Below are 17,510 nucleotides of genomic sequence, written 5' to 3' on the forward strand. Positions count from 1 at the left end.
TGAGGTTGTTCATCATTCTTGGTGACAGCAAGTATTTTAGTTATGAATATCTATCATTTTACATGATAGATATTCATAACATTCTTTGCCCAGCTTTTCTGGATTAGGATACCAACTCCATTTCATCCAGTTTCTGTACCTCCACTGTAGATCATTTTGTACTCATCACTGAGGAAATCACCATTACCTTGCCATCGGGTTTCACACAAGCCCAAGATGTCCATTTCCCTATCACGCATCATCCTTTTCACTTCTTCCAGCTTCTCCAATCTCAGTAGAGTTCATACATTCCACGTCCCAATTTTCATTTCCTGTTTGTTGCAAGGGTTTTGCTGGCTGACGACCTGAGAATTCTTGATTGTTCTCCTGCCGGATCTTGGGATATCCACCACAGGATCAGTAATGAAGTATGATTTTGTGTCTTTTGCACGGTTGCTTGTCTTGAGAAAAATGATGCAGTGGTTTCCCATTGCCTTCTGCATGCTGTTTATACCTCAGCCAGGTGTTTTAGTCAGCCGCTCTTAATATGGAGAACAGACGCTGTTTATAGCCGCTCCTGACATGGAGGCAGACACTGTTGTAGGGTTATGCCGCCCTGTACTCCGTCGCCATATCACCATTTGTAAAAACAGGATGCACTACGAGAAGGTGGGGTTGGCATTTCAGTAGGAGAGGCTGTATTTTGCACGTCACTGCTGCTTGCATATTATATTATATAAAAATAAATTTACTATTGCCCATTGCCTTCTGCATGCTGTTTATACCTCAGCCAGGTGTTTTAGTCAGCCGCTCTTAATATGGAGAACAGACGCTGTTTATAGCCGCTCCTGACATGGAGGCAGACACTGTTGTAGGGTTATGCCGCCCTGTACTCCGTCGCCATATCACCATTTGTAAAAACAGGATGCACTACGAGAAGGTGGGGTTGGCATTTCAGTAGGAGAGGCTGTATTTTGCACGTCACTGCTGCTTGCATATTATATTATATAAAAATAAATTTACTATATGTTTACAAATAAATATTCATCCTTATGGAATAGATGAAGCTCCCTACTTACCTGCCCTAAATTAACTCTAACTGGAATACTAACCGTGTTAGTATTCTTTCTCTTTTGACCCCTGCACCTGTGCTCTAGCATAAAAACTGTTTGAAGCAAAGTTTGAATTTCTGATTCAGCATGAATTTAGTGTAGACTGTGAAATCTCCTGTAGATTTGCAAAGGCTAGAAAGTTGGAAACCCTGTTTTACTTAAATTTTGATATTTTTATATGAAGTTTATATGAAGTTATTGTTTAAGATGTGTGAAACATTGGGGAATGGATGTTTTGTGTATTCTTACTGCATAAAACATAGTTCCAGTATTGGTTTGAAGTGTGATAAATCATCTTATTATTGAAGAGTTAAACTAACATGCCTTGTGACTTCTTGTTTTTAATAATTTTTATTAAAAGTATTTATAATTATTCCAAAAAATTATATATGATAGCATTTTATCATCATTGGTTTGGCAAATAAGCATTACAGTTGACTTGTATTATTTGTGAAAATGTTTTTATTTATATGCTTAAGTGTCATTTTTAAATCATTTTGCTAATTTTTTATTTCTGTTACAGACCTATATTTGTCATATCAGCATATGATTAATGGAATGGAATTTGACAGGGTTCAAGATGAAGTACTGAATAGTTATTTTATGTCTGCCAAAATTATTTGAAAATATAAATAAGTAACATGAGATTAAATATATAGTTATATATGTCATGACCATGACAGAAAAAAGTGAAAAGGGTAATGCAGAAGTGGAATATTCCATAACTGAAAAATCTCAAGATTCCAACACACCGAAAAGTAGTACTGGAAATTTGCCATTAGTAAAGGAACACGAAAAAGTGTTGGAGAATATTAGAAAGGATTTAACTTTTATAGACAGTAATGAAGATTCTGTTGAGGATAAGCTACAGAGTGAAGGTGATGAAGAGGAGGAAGAAGAAGCAGCACTTAATGTTACAGAAAATGAAGAAAATCTTTCAAAAGACATAACTAAACCCGAAGAGGAAGAACCTTCAGATTGGGAAGATAGAGAAGAGGCATCAGAGGAGGAAGCTGCAGATGATGGTGTAATTCCATCAACTTCTCAGCAGAGAGACCAAAGAGAATTTGTATTGATTTTATCAGATGAAGATGAATCACGTGATCAAAGTTTAGCTAATGGCACCCCTTCTAATGAAAAGAAAGAAAATGTTGAAAGTAAAAATTTGGATATTTTTGAAAAATCCTTAAAGAAGGGTTTGGAAAAAGAATCTAAGGTAGAAAATGTATACTCTCTTAATGAAGATACTAGATCTGCAATTGCTAAACTCAAAGATGTGACAATCAAATTGGTTGAAAATAAGACTGTGAAGAATAATGACACGGCAGTCAAAAATAAAATATATGGGCAGATGGAATGTATATCTCACAAAAGTGAAGTGTCTGTCACCCAAGTAAAGGGGCCTCTTGAACATAAATCTGTTAAAGATAAAGATGATACTACTCAAGGTGACAATGCACTTGGTGAAGTCGAAAGCACTACCAGAAATAAAGATAAAGATGTAGGAATTAAGTTTATAAATACTGAAGGAGATATAGGAAGTAAAGCTGTGGATATGGAAGAAGATGAAGATATGGATATTGATGAACCAGATGTAGGAAATGATGATGTGAGCACTGAAAACCATAGTATGCCTGTTAGAAGTGGTGATGAGAATGATAAAGAATATAAACATAAACAAAATAAAGGTGCTGCTGTTTCTAATGAAGCTGTGAGTTTTAAAGACTGCAAATATATGCCAGACACATCTGTGAAAAATGAATTGTCTACCAAAAGTAAAGCCTTAAATGTAAAACGTGATGAAGACCACACTAAAAAAAAGGTACGTATTAATAGGAAACTGAATTCAGTTACTAAACGTAAAAGGGATGCTGCTGCTGCTGTAAATAAAGACATAGTTATTAAAAATGATGAAAAGGAATCTCCCAAAGTTGAAGAGGTGACAATTACAGATGAGAAAGGTAGTGATGTCAGTGATGACAAAGGTGATTCTATCACAGAAGAAAAAAGTGATGCTGTCAAAGATAAAAAAGATGATACTATTGAAAATAAAAAAGTTGCTGCCATTAAAGGTGAAAGAGTTGCTGCCACTAAAGGTGAAAGAGTTGCTGCCACTAAAGGTGAAAGAGTTGCTGCCACTAAAGGTGAAAGAGTTGCTGCCACTAAAGGTGAAAGAGTTGCCGCCACTAAAGGTGAAAGAGTTGCTGCCACTAAAGGTGAAAGAGTTGCTGCCACTAAAGGTGAAAGAGTTGCTGCCACTAAAGGTGAAAGAGTTGCTGCCATTAAAGGTGAAAAGATTGCTGAAATTAAAGGTGAAAAGGTTGCTGCCATTAAAAGTGAAAAGCTTGCTGCCGTTAAAGGTGAAAAGCTTGCTGCCGTTAAAGGTGAAAAGCTTGCTGCCGTTAAAGGTGAAAAGCTTGCTGCCGTTAAAGGTGAAAAGCTTGCTGCCATTAAAAGTGAAAAAGTTGCTGCCGTTAAAGGTGAAAAGGTTGCTGCCATTAAAAGTGAAAAGGTTGCTGCCGTTAAAAGTGAAAAGTTTGCTGCCGTTAAAAGTGAAAAGGGTGCTGCCGCTAAAAGTGAAAAGGTTGCTGCCATTAAAAGTGAAAAGGTTGCTGCCGTTAAAAGTGAAAAGGTTGCTGCCGTTAAAAGTGAAAAGGTTGATGCCGTTAAAAGTGAAAAGGTTGATGCCGTTAAAGGTGAAAAAGTTGCTGCCGTTAAAAGTGAAAAGGTTGATGCCGTTAAAGGTGAAAAGGTTGACGCCGTCAAAGGTGAAAAGGTTGACGCCGTCAAAGGTGAAAAGGTTGACGCCGTCAAAGGTGAAAAGGTTGACGCCGTCAAAGGTGAAAAGGTTGACGCCATCAAAGGTGAAACAGTTGACACCATCAAAGGTGAAACAGTTGACGCCATCAAAGGTGAAACAGTTGACGCCATCAAAGGTGAAACAGTTGACGCCATCAAAGGTGAAACAGTTGACGCCATCAAAGGTGAAAACGTTGATGCCATCAAAAGTGAAAAAGCTGATTCCATCAGAGATGAAAAAGGTGATGCCTTTGAAGAGGATAAAAATGATGCTATCAAAGATGAGAAAGATGACACTGTAAAAGATGAAACAGATGACACTGTAAAAGATGAAACAGATGACACTGTAAAAGATGAAAAAGATGATGTAAAAGATGAAAAAGATGATGTCAAAGATGAAATGGATGACATTGTCAAAGATGAAAAAAATGAAGCTGCAAAAGATGAGGAAGATAAAGTTGAGACAAATATTAAAGATAATTCCATCAAAATTGAAGAAGTGGATATCAAAGATGAAAAAGATAGCCCAAGTAAAGATGAAAATATGGACATTGAAGGTGAGGAGATAATTATTAAAGATGATGGATTACCCAGTAAAACTGAAAGTAGCTTGATTGAGGGTAAGTTGATATCCTTTAAAAGAATTTAGATTTTTTTGCATGTTCTTATATACTAAATTCCCTTTATTGTACTCTTATAACAATATAATTTAATTAGCAACTATGATAGGCCATAAGGGTTACATTGATTTATGTATATCTACAATATCCTTATTTACAATGGATAATTCATTGTAAATAAGGATAAGGACTCAACAATAACTGTTTCAGAAGAATATGAGGGACTAGTCAATAATTGCTGCATGAGTACGTATAAATGGCATAGCTTATCAAATCTTGAAAAAAAAATACAAATATAAAGTTTTAATTTTATACCACTACTTGTTAGCAATGGTTTGCCATCATTAGAGAAGATGAATAAATGCCATCAAGTGCTCCTTTCTTAGTGATGAAAGGAGCACTATGACAATCAATATAATTGTGTCCACAACAATGCAGGCATATCAAATTTGGTGGATTGAGTATATTTTTGTATTTCATGAAAGTATTCTACACCCCCTTTAACTTTACCCAAACCTAATGATATTTTTTTTTTAGCATTAGCATTAGTAGAGGCATACGATGCAAGAAAGCAAGCTTATGCAGCATCAGCCAAAATAAAAAAAATGCTCCGATTTCACCCCTCCATTCATTCCAAATACCTGTCAGGCTCAGTCTTAAATTTATTTAGGCTATCAACTTCCACAACAAAAGATGGAAGTCTTTTCCACCAATCAACAACCTGCTGGCTAAAGGCAAACTTCCGCACATCTATCCTACAACTGTCTTTCCTTAATTTGAATTTATGCCCTCTCATGTGATTATTCTGAGCAAGAGTAACAATCCCATCAGCAATGAGCATGCTCAAACCATTCAAGGCTTTATACACCTCAATCAGATCACCTCGCAAGTGCCTGGTCTCCAATCACTGAAATTTGCAAAACTTAAGCCTTTCTTCATAAGAGCAACCCTTTGTTCCATTCACTAATCTTGTTGCCCTTCTCTGTACTCGTTCCAACAGCTCTACCTCCTTAAAATCAAATTAAAACCACACCTTGAGTACTGTATACAGTACTCAAGGTGTGGCCTGACCATTGCCTTATACAAGGGGATAATCAACTCCTTATCCCTGCTAGAAAAATTCTTATATATCATTGACAAGACACAATGAGCTACTCTTGCAGACTGTCTGCACTGCTCAGAAAACTTCATATCTGCCTGCACAATTACCCCCAAGTCCTTTTCATTCTCTACCACTGTCAGTGTAGTACCACAGAGTTGATACGTTGCTCTGGGGTTACTGCTTCCCATATGTAGTACTTTACATTTGTCAATGTTAAACTTCATTTGCCACCTCTCAGCCCATCTGCTCAACTTTTCTAGATCCTGTTGCAGCAGCATACTGTCATTAACAACCCTGCCAACCTTCATATCATCTGCAAACTTGGACATTAAGCCTGATATACCATCATCAATGTCATTTATAAATACAGAAAACAACAATGGACCCAACTCTGAACCCTGAGGGGCTCCACGAAGAGCAGTGTCCATTGATTACCATTCTCTGTCTTCTCCCACTCAACCATCCCTTTATCCATAGCAGCAATTTCCCTCTGATGCCACATTGCTCCAATTTGTGCAGCAGTCTTCCATGTGCAACAGAATCATAGGCCTTTCTAAGATCCAAATATATGATATCAAAGTTATTCTTTGCATCCAGTTCCTTTGTGACTCCATCATAGTATCCAATCAAATTGGTCAGACAAGACTTCCCCTTAACAAACCCATGCTGTGTCCAAGCTGTATAACTGAAGTTTTGTCTAGATGATCCTGCAATGCTTCTTTAACCAGTGCCTCCATTAATTTCCCTGGAACAGAAGTTAAACTAACAGGTCTGTAATTACCTGTCTCCCCTTTTGATCCTTCTTTGTGGATTGGAGTCACATTTGCACATCTTCAGGCCATGGGTACTTCCCCAGAGTTCAGGGAAGCTGTCATAATTATGGCTAAGAGTTTGTTTACTTCCTTTTCCGCCTCCTTTAATATAACTGGTTAGATTCCATCCACCCCAGGTGCCTTTCTTATGTTTATCTTCAACAATTTCTCCTCCACTTTCCTCTCAGTTATTACAAGATTATCTAGCTTACTGCCAGAGTTTGATACACCTCTGGCATTCCACTCCCTGAATAACTCCTCATGTGTGAATATAGATGCAGAATATTCATTTAGTTTGTTAGCTACCTTAGCAGGATCACCAACAGTTGAACTATCGATATCAAGTGGACAAATCTGATTCATCCCCTTCTAGAGTTTACATAAGTAAAGAACTCTTTGCTGTTTTTCTTTGCATCCTTTGCCAATGATTTCTTGTAATCTACCTTCGCCTGCCTAACCTTCTTTGTGACTTTGTTACAGACCAGGTTATATCTATCATAGGCTTCTGTGTCACCTGTTATTTTATATGTATCCCATGCATTTTTCTTCTCTGTCACATGTCTGATTAGTTCATCTGACATCCATTTAGACCTAAATCTTGAACAATATTTCTTAGTTAGTATGAAAAGCCTAGTAGCTTACAAGATTAATTCTTTGAATGCTTCCCATTTTGAATTTGCTGTTGGTAACATCATCAGTTGGTCCCACCGTATAGAATTTAAATACTGTCTCAGAGCTCCGTAGTCACCTTTACGAAAGCAAAAACCCTTCCCTTTACCCTTGATGGTAGTTACCTCTCTGAGTAAACTCCACTTCAGCACACTGTGATCACTGCCACCTAGTGGTTCCTTTATCTGCAGATTCTTAATGCATGAAGAATCACTACTGATAATCAGATCAAGAGTATTACTCCTTCTAGTTGCCTCCCGAACATCCTGCTATAGAAAACAGTCATCCAATAAATCCACAAAAACCTTGCTAGTGTGTGTGACCAACCCACAAATTCCAGTCAGTCTCTGGGAAATTAAAATCCACCATTATAAGACACTTTGATTTACTGCCCCACTCTATTTCCCTGTACAGTTTTTTATTATGCTCATCAGATTCATTAGGCCTATAACACACACCTCTAATTTTTCCTTTTCCAGTGCTAATGTCACAGTGGTGCCCCCATAGCCAGGTGGGCAGGAGCAGTAGTGCATAGCACACGCTTCTTAATTAGACCGGGGTTCGAGCCAATGACCATCAAATATGGAGGATGCGGAGAGGGCAGGGAATGACCACCGCATATCCCCGGAGCAATATGGACTTAGTTGCTATTGCTCCTAAAAACCAAATAACAAACAAACACACAAGCTTATGTCACACCAAACAGACTCAACATTGCATTGTCCACCAACATCAATTGGATGCACTTTCTTAGATTTTGTGTTTCTTCACTAACAGCATAACCCTCCTCCCTTCCTGTCTGTCTATCATTTCTGTACACATTGTACTCCCCAAATTCCAATTCTGCACTGCTTATGTCTGTGTGACACCACGTCTCTGATATCCCAACAATATCTGCCTTTGATTTCTTAACTAGCACTTCAAGCTCATCAAATTTATTAACTATACTCCTAGCATTTTGTGTACATGCAAGTATACATGCACCTGTTTCTACTCTTAGTTACCCTAACACAGCCCATGTATTTACTTGTTCCACTATGACTCCCAGAAGTCCTGGAAATCCCCATTGCCTTGCTTTCCAGGCTGCTGCTGAATTGTATTTCAATATTCATTTCACAGTAAAAAAAAAAAAAAAAGAAAAACTGTCTGTCTGGGACAAAACTACTGCACACCCCGTAACTTTTGACATCTTTCAAGAAAAGACATTAAACTTTTGTACCCCATCCTTGGTTTCTCCTTTTTATTTGACATAATTTAGTTTCCTTGGAAAACTGAATTATTAAAATATTAAAAAGAAGTGATACAGTGCACAGCACACTTAAAAAATATTTGGAGTTTGTATTATCTGAAATGTTTACTAGCAAAATATACTACAGGCTTTATGTTCTTAACAACTAAGGATACTTTGACAAAGTATCTCATTGTATAACCTTTTGTTTCAACAATATTACAGCAAACAACCTCTAAGCTTTCTCAATTAATAAACATTTTTGTATGGAACTCTCTATATTGTATGTAACAAGATATAATTCTCGTGAATGTTTTCGAACATAATATTCAACTATTAACTTCTGCGACATGTTTTTGTCGAGCTTGCACAAATTAAAAAAGTATTTTCATGCTTGGTAAATATAAGAGAAAATTCCCCCTTCTTGGCTTTGTAGATGAATGAAGTTCCCCCCCACTTTTTTTTTTTTTTTTTTTCCAGTTAAAAAATAGAGAAAAATTTATTAACTCTTGTTGACCCTTTCAAGGTAAAGATCATTCTAAATTCCGTTGCAGAATCTTGGCACTTCAACTTGAAGGATGTTGCATGAATCCTGTGTTTTCCCAGCTAAATAAACATTAATAACTACCAAGAACATTTAATACTTTTCTCACTATAGAGTATATATTTTTATTTCATTAATTCCAACACCTCTTAGTTCTGTGGTGTTACTTTTTAAAAAACAGTGAAATTTTTTAAAATATGCTAGAATACTCAGATGTAAAAACACACACACACACTAAATTTAATTGTTATTTTGAGCAATGTGTACAGTTTTTTCTTTTAATTGTAGTGGGCTTTCTCTAGTTGTATGAGACTTAATGAGTATCTTGTGCACTACAGTGTATGTTTGGTAGTATATGGGTTTTATTACTTTCAGCCATATGTGATCATTAACTGTTTCTGCAAGGATATCACTACATTTACTTTCTACATTCTCTTATGCTGAAGTTTGATTGGTTAGAGATTGTAATGCATTTACAAGAATTTCAGTTTCTTTTCTAGTTTTAATATTGAGCGTGTGTAAAGTTGTGCCATTGGAAACACTGAAGTGCTTCTAAATCTCGCCATTGTCTCTAAATATTTTTTCTTCAGCAAACCTGATTCACCTAATATGATTCTCTGCCCTTCTTTTCATGACATGTTTTCTGGTGTTGTCTAAGAAGATCTAAGGCAGCACATCCAGTTGACATGGGTGGCCAGTGCAATGTTGAGTCAGTTTGGTGTGACATAAGCACCGGGAAAGCAAAAATGAGAATAGGAGTGTGTTATAGGCCTAATGACTCTGATGTGTATGACGAACAGCTGTACAGAGAAATAGTCGGCCAGTAAATTAGAATGTCATATAATGAGGAATTTTAACTTTCTAGATATTGGCTGGAGCTTGTGGGTTGATCACTCGCACACTAGCAAGAAGTTTGTGGATTTATTAGATGACTATTTTCTGTAGCAGTATGTTAGAGAGGCAACAAGAGGGAGTAATTCTCTGATCTGATTACCAGCAGTGATTATTCATGCATTAAGAATCTGCAAATAAAAAGAACCACTAGGTGCTAGTGATCACAATGTATTGATTTGGGATTTACTTAAAGATATACAGTAATTACCATCAAAGGTAAAGAGAGGGATTTTTGCTTTCGTAAAGGTGACTACAGTGGTCTTAGACAGTTTTTAAATTCTATACATTGAATCCAACTGATGATGTTACCATTAACAAATTCTAATGGAAAGCATTCAAGGAATTAATCATAAAAGCTACTAGGCTTTTCATACCAACTAAGAAATACTCTTCAAGTTTACCAAAGAAGATGTCAGATTAACTAATGAGACTCATGGCAAAGGAGAAAAATGCATGGGATGCATATAAATTATCAGGGGACACGGAAATCTATGGTAGATATAAACTAGTCGTAATCAACTAAAAAAGCAAACAAAGGCAGATTATGGGAAATCTTTCGCAAAGGATGCAAAGACATCTTTATTTATATAAACACTAGAAGGAAGCGGGAGGGGATGAATCAAATTCGTCCACTTCGTATTGATGGTTCAACTGTTGATGATCCTGCTCAGGTTGCTGACGAACTGAATGAGTATTTTGCATTTACATTCACATATGAAGAATTCTGTAGAGAAGGGGATGCCAAATGTTTATCAAACTCTGATAGGGCACAAAACGATTTTGTAATAAATGAGAGGAAAGTAGAAGAGAAATTGTTGAAGTTAAACATAAGAAAGGCACCTGGAGGTAGATGGGATCTATCCAATTGTATTAAGGATGGCAGCAAAGGAAGTAAGCAAACCTTACTTCATAATTATGAGCATCCTTGAATTCGGGGAAGGTTCCTGTGAATGTATCCCCAATTCACAAGAGGGGATCACAAGTAATTACAGACTTGTTAGTTTAACTTCTATTCCAGGGAAAATAATGGAGTTACTGGTTATAAAAGTAATGCAGGATCATCTAGACAAGGTTGCAGTTACACTTCAGACTCATCGTGGGTTTGTTGAAGGGGAAGTCTTGTCTGACCAAATTGATCGGATACTACGATGTATTCACAAAGGAACTGGATGCAAAAAATAAGAGAGAAAGAGAAGAATGATGATATCCAGCTCAAGACCCTGGGTGTGCCAAGCCCATACTCACCAGATGTGAGCCCCTGGGTTAAACAAATATATGAGGCAATGGTCAGATTCAGATGTCTCTTATCATTGTTGCGAGCTCTAGGGTTCCCCCCATTCTCTGCTGAGTCCTCAGTACTGGACAACGCCCAAGCCGGCACTTCCTGGCAACTGCAGAACAGAACATGTTCTGCAGTTGGCCATACCCAGCGGGCATATAGGAGCCAGGGTGCACCAGACACCAGGTCTAGTGTCCCCTGACCCCCATCCCTAGCCACGTGGAAGCACGCCAGGTCCTACCATCTATGACTCTTTACTGGGGTCCTCAGGGTAGATGGGGGGCCCCAAGTAGTAATTGAAAGGAGTTGGTGATAGTGGGAGAAATTTGGGATGTTTGGGTGGGGGATAAGAGGATAGTAATTTGGGAATGGGAGAAGGCATTCCTTAGAAAACTAAGTGATGAGAGTAGTAAAAGAATACAGATTGTAGTGATGAACAGTGAGTCAATCCCACCCCCAGAAAGGGGTCAGCAAGTCCACCCAGCGGTGGGTCCCCGGAGGGGTTGATATCCTATCCTCTAAGGGTTAGTTTTCTGGTAGGGAGCCTACTAGACCGAAGCCTGTTTCCTACTCAGTGTGACTGAGTCAGATTGTGTAATCCCACCCGAGTATGAGGTTAGCTGTCATGGTCTGGAGTATCTTCCGAGTTTGGTACTTATTGTCAGTGGGTTTCCTCTTGTCGGGAATTTTGCTAGGATATGGGTGGAACCCGCAGGCTGGTTATGTCTGGGCAGGATCCTAGTTCGGGTGAGCCATCAGACATCATTGACATTTGAATACACATTCTGCGAATTCATTGAATGCTGCAAAGTTCTCCTTCGTTTGTATAAGTAGTAGTGCCTGTTCCGGTGCATATGCCTCCTTGAGAGTTTGAAGAGGCATTCGCATGTCTTGGTAAATTGGGCAGGTGATGTAATGTGGTGGGCCATCTCTGGCATTCCACAGGTGCAGGCAGGATTTTGTACCGGACCCAATGTACAAAGTTTTGCGTTGAGGCTTCCATGTCCAGTTAGTATAAAAGTTGTGTGTAAGCTTGGTATGAACCATTTGTTGAACTATTTGGGGTGCTCCTGCACTGTCGGCATGTAATTATGTGTGGTTCTTCCAAGTATGTTGGCAGCCCAGGAATTCTGCTAGATGGAGATCAGTTCACATCTAATTCTTTTCTTCTCTTCTTGGATGGTGTTGTTCAGGTCCAATGCTATGTTGTTGCTGCTGCATGATGGGAGGTTCCGTCTCTTATGGTATATTAGATAATGGTATGCTACCTTGAGATGAAGAGGTAACTTGCTGGATAGGACCTGCAGCGCAGGAGTAGAAACTGTTCTGCGGGCCCTAGAGGTCATCGGGAAGATGGTGCGATGTGCTTGGTCTAGCTGTCGTTTTATTACAGTGTAGTTGGCACTATGGCCCCAGGTGCCTGCCCCATGGGTGGCTATTGGGAGAAAAATATATTCATAGTAGAGCTTTAAGGTTTGCCCCTTCAGACCCCAGTTCTTCCTGGTGACCCTCAGGAGCTTGCCAGCATATTTTATGATCTTCTCCTTGATATAGTTGGCGTGTTCTCTGAAGGATAGCTTCTCATCCAGCAGGACTCCATGATATTTGTAGGTAGGGTCAAGCTTTATTTGTTGGTCCCGATACTTAACCTGGGGGACCTGGTTGGGTTTAGGTGTCCTTTGAGGAGCATCTGTCGAGTTTTAGTAGCTGAGACTAAATTTGTGGTTTTCATGCCACTGTGAGAGATCTAGAACGTTGTTGGCTGCTTCTTCCAATTGTAGTCTCTAATCCCCATGCAGGACCATAGCCAGATCTCAGCATAAGCTATCTTCATGATGTTGGGGCAGTGTTTTGATATCCAGGTGTCTAACACCGCATTCCATGCAAGGGGACCCAGGATGGATCCTTGCAGGCAACCCCTAGTCGAAGATCTGGTAACTTCCTCGGTGGGTATTTTGACCACAAGGTGGCAGCCGTCCAGGTAGCTGGACACTAGGCGATACATAGTTGCAGACATCCCCACCTCTCAGAATCTCTCCAGGATGCTTTGCCACCAAAGGGTGTCAAAGGCCCCTTTAAAATCCACAAAGAGGTCGAGGGCATATTCCTCATCATGGCCCGAATGACATCTTTGGTGCATTTTCCTTTTGTGAAGCCGTATTGTTTTTTCAGAGTGGAGGCCCTTTGAATGATAGTGCAAGTAATCTTCTGGCTGTGATCTTTTCCAGCACTTTATCCATAATGGGTAAAAGGGCAATTGGCCTATATGAGTGAGGTTGGTCAGGCGGCTTTTCGGGGTTTTTGATAATTATCTTGAGAAGGGCCCTTTTCCATTGCGCTGGAAAGACTCCATCCCTGATGCAGGTTTATTATGACCTCTGGTCTCACAGCCCATATTCTTTTTATGACTTTGGCTTTGAGCATGTCAAGGCCAGGGCATTTTCCAGATTTGGTGAACCGGGTGGCCTCCCCAATTTCGTGTTTGGTGATAGGTTCCTCGTACAGTATGCCTGCATGTGCAAGGTGGTCAAGCCTACTGTTGGTCTGGAAAATGTTCTCTTATGTGAGGATGTCTTGATGGACTATAGCATCAAGAATGGATTCTACTGATTCAGCCCAGGTTGTTGACTCTGTCTGGTTTGGGAGCCCGGGGGAGTAGTATATATCTCCCAGAATAACCTTATCTGTCACAAGTTTGTAGATCAGACTCCATGGGTCTTCATTTCTGGTTTGTTCTACAAGTCTTTCCCATGATTTGCATTTCTCATGGTATGGAACACTCTTCTAGTCTCTTTGTATGCTTCCTGTAGTCTTTCCATGTCTCCAGCCAGTCTTCTATCCCTCTTGGCTCGTTGAAATTTTCTCCTGGCTATTCTCGCATTCCTGAGGTTGGTGAGTTGTGTGTTCCGCCACGGTGCACAGTGTCCTCTCCACTTACATCAAGGCATTGAGGTGTTGCAGGCCGGTGGAAGGCAGTGGCTTGGTCTTCTTCTGGAAGGCTTCCAAATCTTTCCAGATTGTCTAGTGTTGTAAAGTCTTTGATATATTTATCAAAGGTGTGCCAGTCTGCTTTCCTGGTGTTGAAGCTACTAGCTTCATATTGAGTCCATGGTCTGTTTCTTGTTGTAGTGCTGACTGTGAAGGTGATGGGGTTTATGAACGCTGGTTGCCCAGGAGGTGTGTAGCTGCAAATTATGTATGGAGTTGCAGAGGTTATCATTAGTGATTGTTACATCAATGTTGGAGCTGCCAAGAGGGGTTGTGCTGGTGGGAAGATGGAGTTCCCTCTTACAGGAGTTCAAGGAGTTCCCTTTTACAGTCAGTGAAAGGGGGCTGTTCCATAGTTGGGATTTAGCATTTGCATCTGCCGTAGTCAGTATACTATGCTGTCGTAGGTTGTTGATTACATTGTCCAGGAATGGGTTCATCAGCTGTGTGTGCTGGGAACAGTGCATGTAGATAGAGACAACGTGGAGCCCTCCAAAGGGACCCTTGATTGAGGCAGCGACAGCGTCAGGGGGTGCATAGCCCCATCAATTTGGTGACTGTGATGTCTGGGGTCGAAGACTGCAGTTGCGGCCCAGCAGCGTACTACTGCATTGCCTCCCTGACCAGTGATTGTCACATTTGACATCAGAACCCTGCCCTTGGTGGGCAGTCCCTTGACAGATCTTTATATTTGTATGGCTCTTGTAGGAGTAGAATTTGTATTTTCTTTTCTTCCACAATCCTGGAGACCTGATTCATAACTGTGAGCGATCTTTGACAGTTTAGTTTCATGACTCTTAGATTATTACTGCTGTACCAGTTGCTTCTGTCGTCGTCGTTATCCATAAGTGGTTTTGGATTTAACTGACTGTTTGGCTCTTGGGAACACTGGACAATTGGGGTCTTTAAATGAGTGATTTCAATCCCTCTTATGCAGCTTGTAGCTGAGGAACTGAAGGGGGCTAGCTTTGTTTGGGCAATCCGAGTATACATGTCCTATGGTAGCACAGTGTCCACAGGTGTTGACTTCCTGTCGGCAGGTCTTTGCTGAGTGGCCATAATTAAGACATTTAAAGCATCTAGATGCCACTGTAAAGTCTTTGGTTTATGATTCTCTTTCTTATGGGCCTGGTTACTTCAATAATGCAGTTCAGCAGGCCTTTGTTCCTTGACTTGGTCGGGAATCTGAATTTTATGACATTCTGTGCCTCCTGCTGGGTCATATCAAGGCTCCTCAGGTTTTTGTTATATATATCTCATCTATGATGTCGTCCTTGGTCGGGTCTTTAGAAATGTCTTAAATTATCATGGTGGGTCCCAGCCTTTTGGGGATCCCCCACATTAAGATTCAGGTCTTCAACTTTGATGACATCTTTATCTTTTCTGCTTCAGAGGAGGAGGCTGTTTAGCATTAGCATTAGCATTAGTAGAGGCATTTGATGCAAGAAAGCAAGCTTATGCAGCATCAGCCAAAAAAAAAAAAAAAAAAAAAAGTAACATAAATAAATAAAAATAACCACTTCCACTTCACCCCTCTGTTCGTTCGAAATACCTGTCCAGCTGAGCCTTAAACTTATTTAGGCTATCAACTTCCACGACAAGGGATGGAAGTCTGTTCCACCCACCAACCACCCGCTGGCTAAAGGCAAATTTCCGCACATCTATCCTACATCTGTCTTTCCTCAATTTGAATTTATGCCCTCTCAGGTGATTTTTCTGAGTTAGAGGAAGAATCCCATCAGCATTGAGCATGCTCAAACCATTCAAGGCTTTGTACACCTCTATCAGATCACCCCGCTGGTGCCTAGTTTCCAGACACTGTAATTTGCAAAACTTAAGCCTTTCTTCGTAAGAGAACCCCTTTGTCCCATTCACCAATCTAGTTGCCCTTCTCTGTACTCGTTCCAGCAGCTCTACATCCTTCCTGAAATGAGGCCTCCAGGCCTGTATACAGTACTCTAGGTGTGGCCTGACCATTGCCTTATACAAGGGAATAATCACCTCCTTATCCCTGCTAGAAAAATTTCTATATATCATTGACAATACACCATGAGCTACTCTTGCAGCTCGTCTGCACTGCTCAGAGAACTTCATATCTGCCTGCACCACCACCCCCAGGTCCCTTTCATTCTCTACCACTGTCAGTGTAGTACCACAAAGTTGATACGTTGCTCTGGGGTTGCTGTTTCCCATATGTAGTACTTTACATTTGTCAATGTTAAACTTCATTTGCCACCTCGAAGCCCATCTGCTCAACCTTTCCAAATCCTGTTGCAGCAGCATAGTGTCAGTAGTGTCCTTGACAACCCTGCCAACCTTTGTATCGTCTGCAAACTTGGACATTAAGCCTGATATACCATCATCAATATCATTTATAAATACAGAAAACAATAAAGGCCCCAATACTGAACCCTGAGGGACTCCACTAATAACATTAGTCCACGATGAGCAGTGTCCATTGATTACCACTCTCTGTCTTCTCCCCCTCAACCACCCCTTTATCCATAGCAGCAACTTGCCTCCAATGCCACACTGCTCCAATTTGTGCAGCAGTCTTCCATGTGCAACAGTATCAAAAGCCTTTCTAAGATCCAAGTATATAATATCAAAGTTATTCCCTGCATCCAGTTCTTTTGTGACTGCATCATAGTATCCAATCAAATTGGTCAGGCAAGACTTCCCCTTAACAAAACCATGCTGTGTCCTAGCTATAACTGAAGTCTTGTCTAGATGATCCTGCAGTGCTTCTTTCACCAGTGCCTCCATTAATTTTCCGGGAACAGAAGTTAAACTCACAGGTCTATAATTACTTGTGTCAGCCTTTGATCCCCCTTTGTGAATTGGGGTCACATTTGCACATCTCCAGTCAATGGGTACCTCCCCTGAATCCAAGGAAGCTCTCATAATTATGGCTAAGGGTTTGCTTACCTCCTTTGCTGCCTCCTTTAATATAACTGGATAGATCCCATCCACCCCAGGTGCCTTTCTTGTGTTTATCTTCAACAATTTCTCCTCCACTTTGCTCTCAGTTATTACAAGATTCTCTAGCTTACTGCTAGAGTTGAATACACCTCTGGCATTCCCCTCGCTGAATAACTCCTCATGTGTGAATGTCGATGCAAAATATTCATTTAGTTTGTTAGCTACCCGAGCAGGGTCATCAACAGTTGACCCATCGATCTCAAGTGGACCAATCTGATTCATCCCCTTCCTTCTAGAGTTTACATAAGTAAAGAACTCTTTGCTGTTTTTCTTCGCATCCCTTGCCAAGGATCTCTCGTAATCTGCCTTCGCCTGCCTAACCTCCTTTGTAACTTGGTTACAGATCAACTTGTATCTATCATAGGCATCCGTGTCACGTGTTAATTTGTATGTATCCCATGCATTTTTCTTCTCTGCCATATGCCTCATTAGTTCATCTGACAACCATTTAGGCCTAAACCTTGAACAATATTTCTTAGTTGGTATGTAAAGCCTAGTAGCT

General features: G+C 40.0%; 1 protein-coding gene across 3 annotated transcripts in view; it reads left to right on the forward strand.

Annotated features, from left to right (window-relative positions):
- LOC150075376 (uncharacterized) overlaps positions 1–17,510 on the forward strand; it is a 146,465-nt gene that overhangs the window by 18,739 nt on the left and 110,216 nt on the right. For all 3 annotated transcript variants that reach the window (XM_090389301.1, XM_090389302.1, XM_090389300.1), the window contains exon 2: positions 1,615–4,510. In XM_090389301.1, the coding sequence (XP_090245427.1) occupies positions 1,762–4,510 (2,749 nt within the window). In that variant the 5' untranslated portion in view covers positions 1,615–1,761. The remainder of the gene's footprint in view (positions 1–1,614; positions 4,511–17,510) is intronic.

The sequence above is a fragment of the Mastigoproctus giganteus genome, chromosome 14, assembly GCF_048544385.1.
Source record: "Mastigoproctus giganteus isolate SK-2022 chromosome 14, ASM4854438v1, whole genome shotgun sequence".
NCBI classification, from domain to species: domain Eukaryota; kingdom Metazoa; phylum Arthropoda; class Arachnida; order Uropygi; family Thelyphonidae; genus Mastigoproctus; species Mastigoproctus giganteus.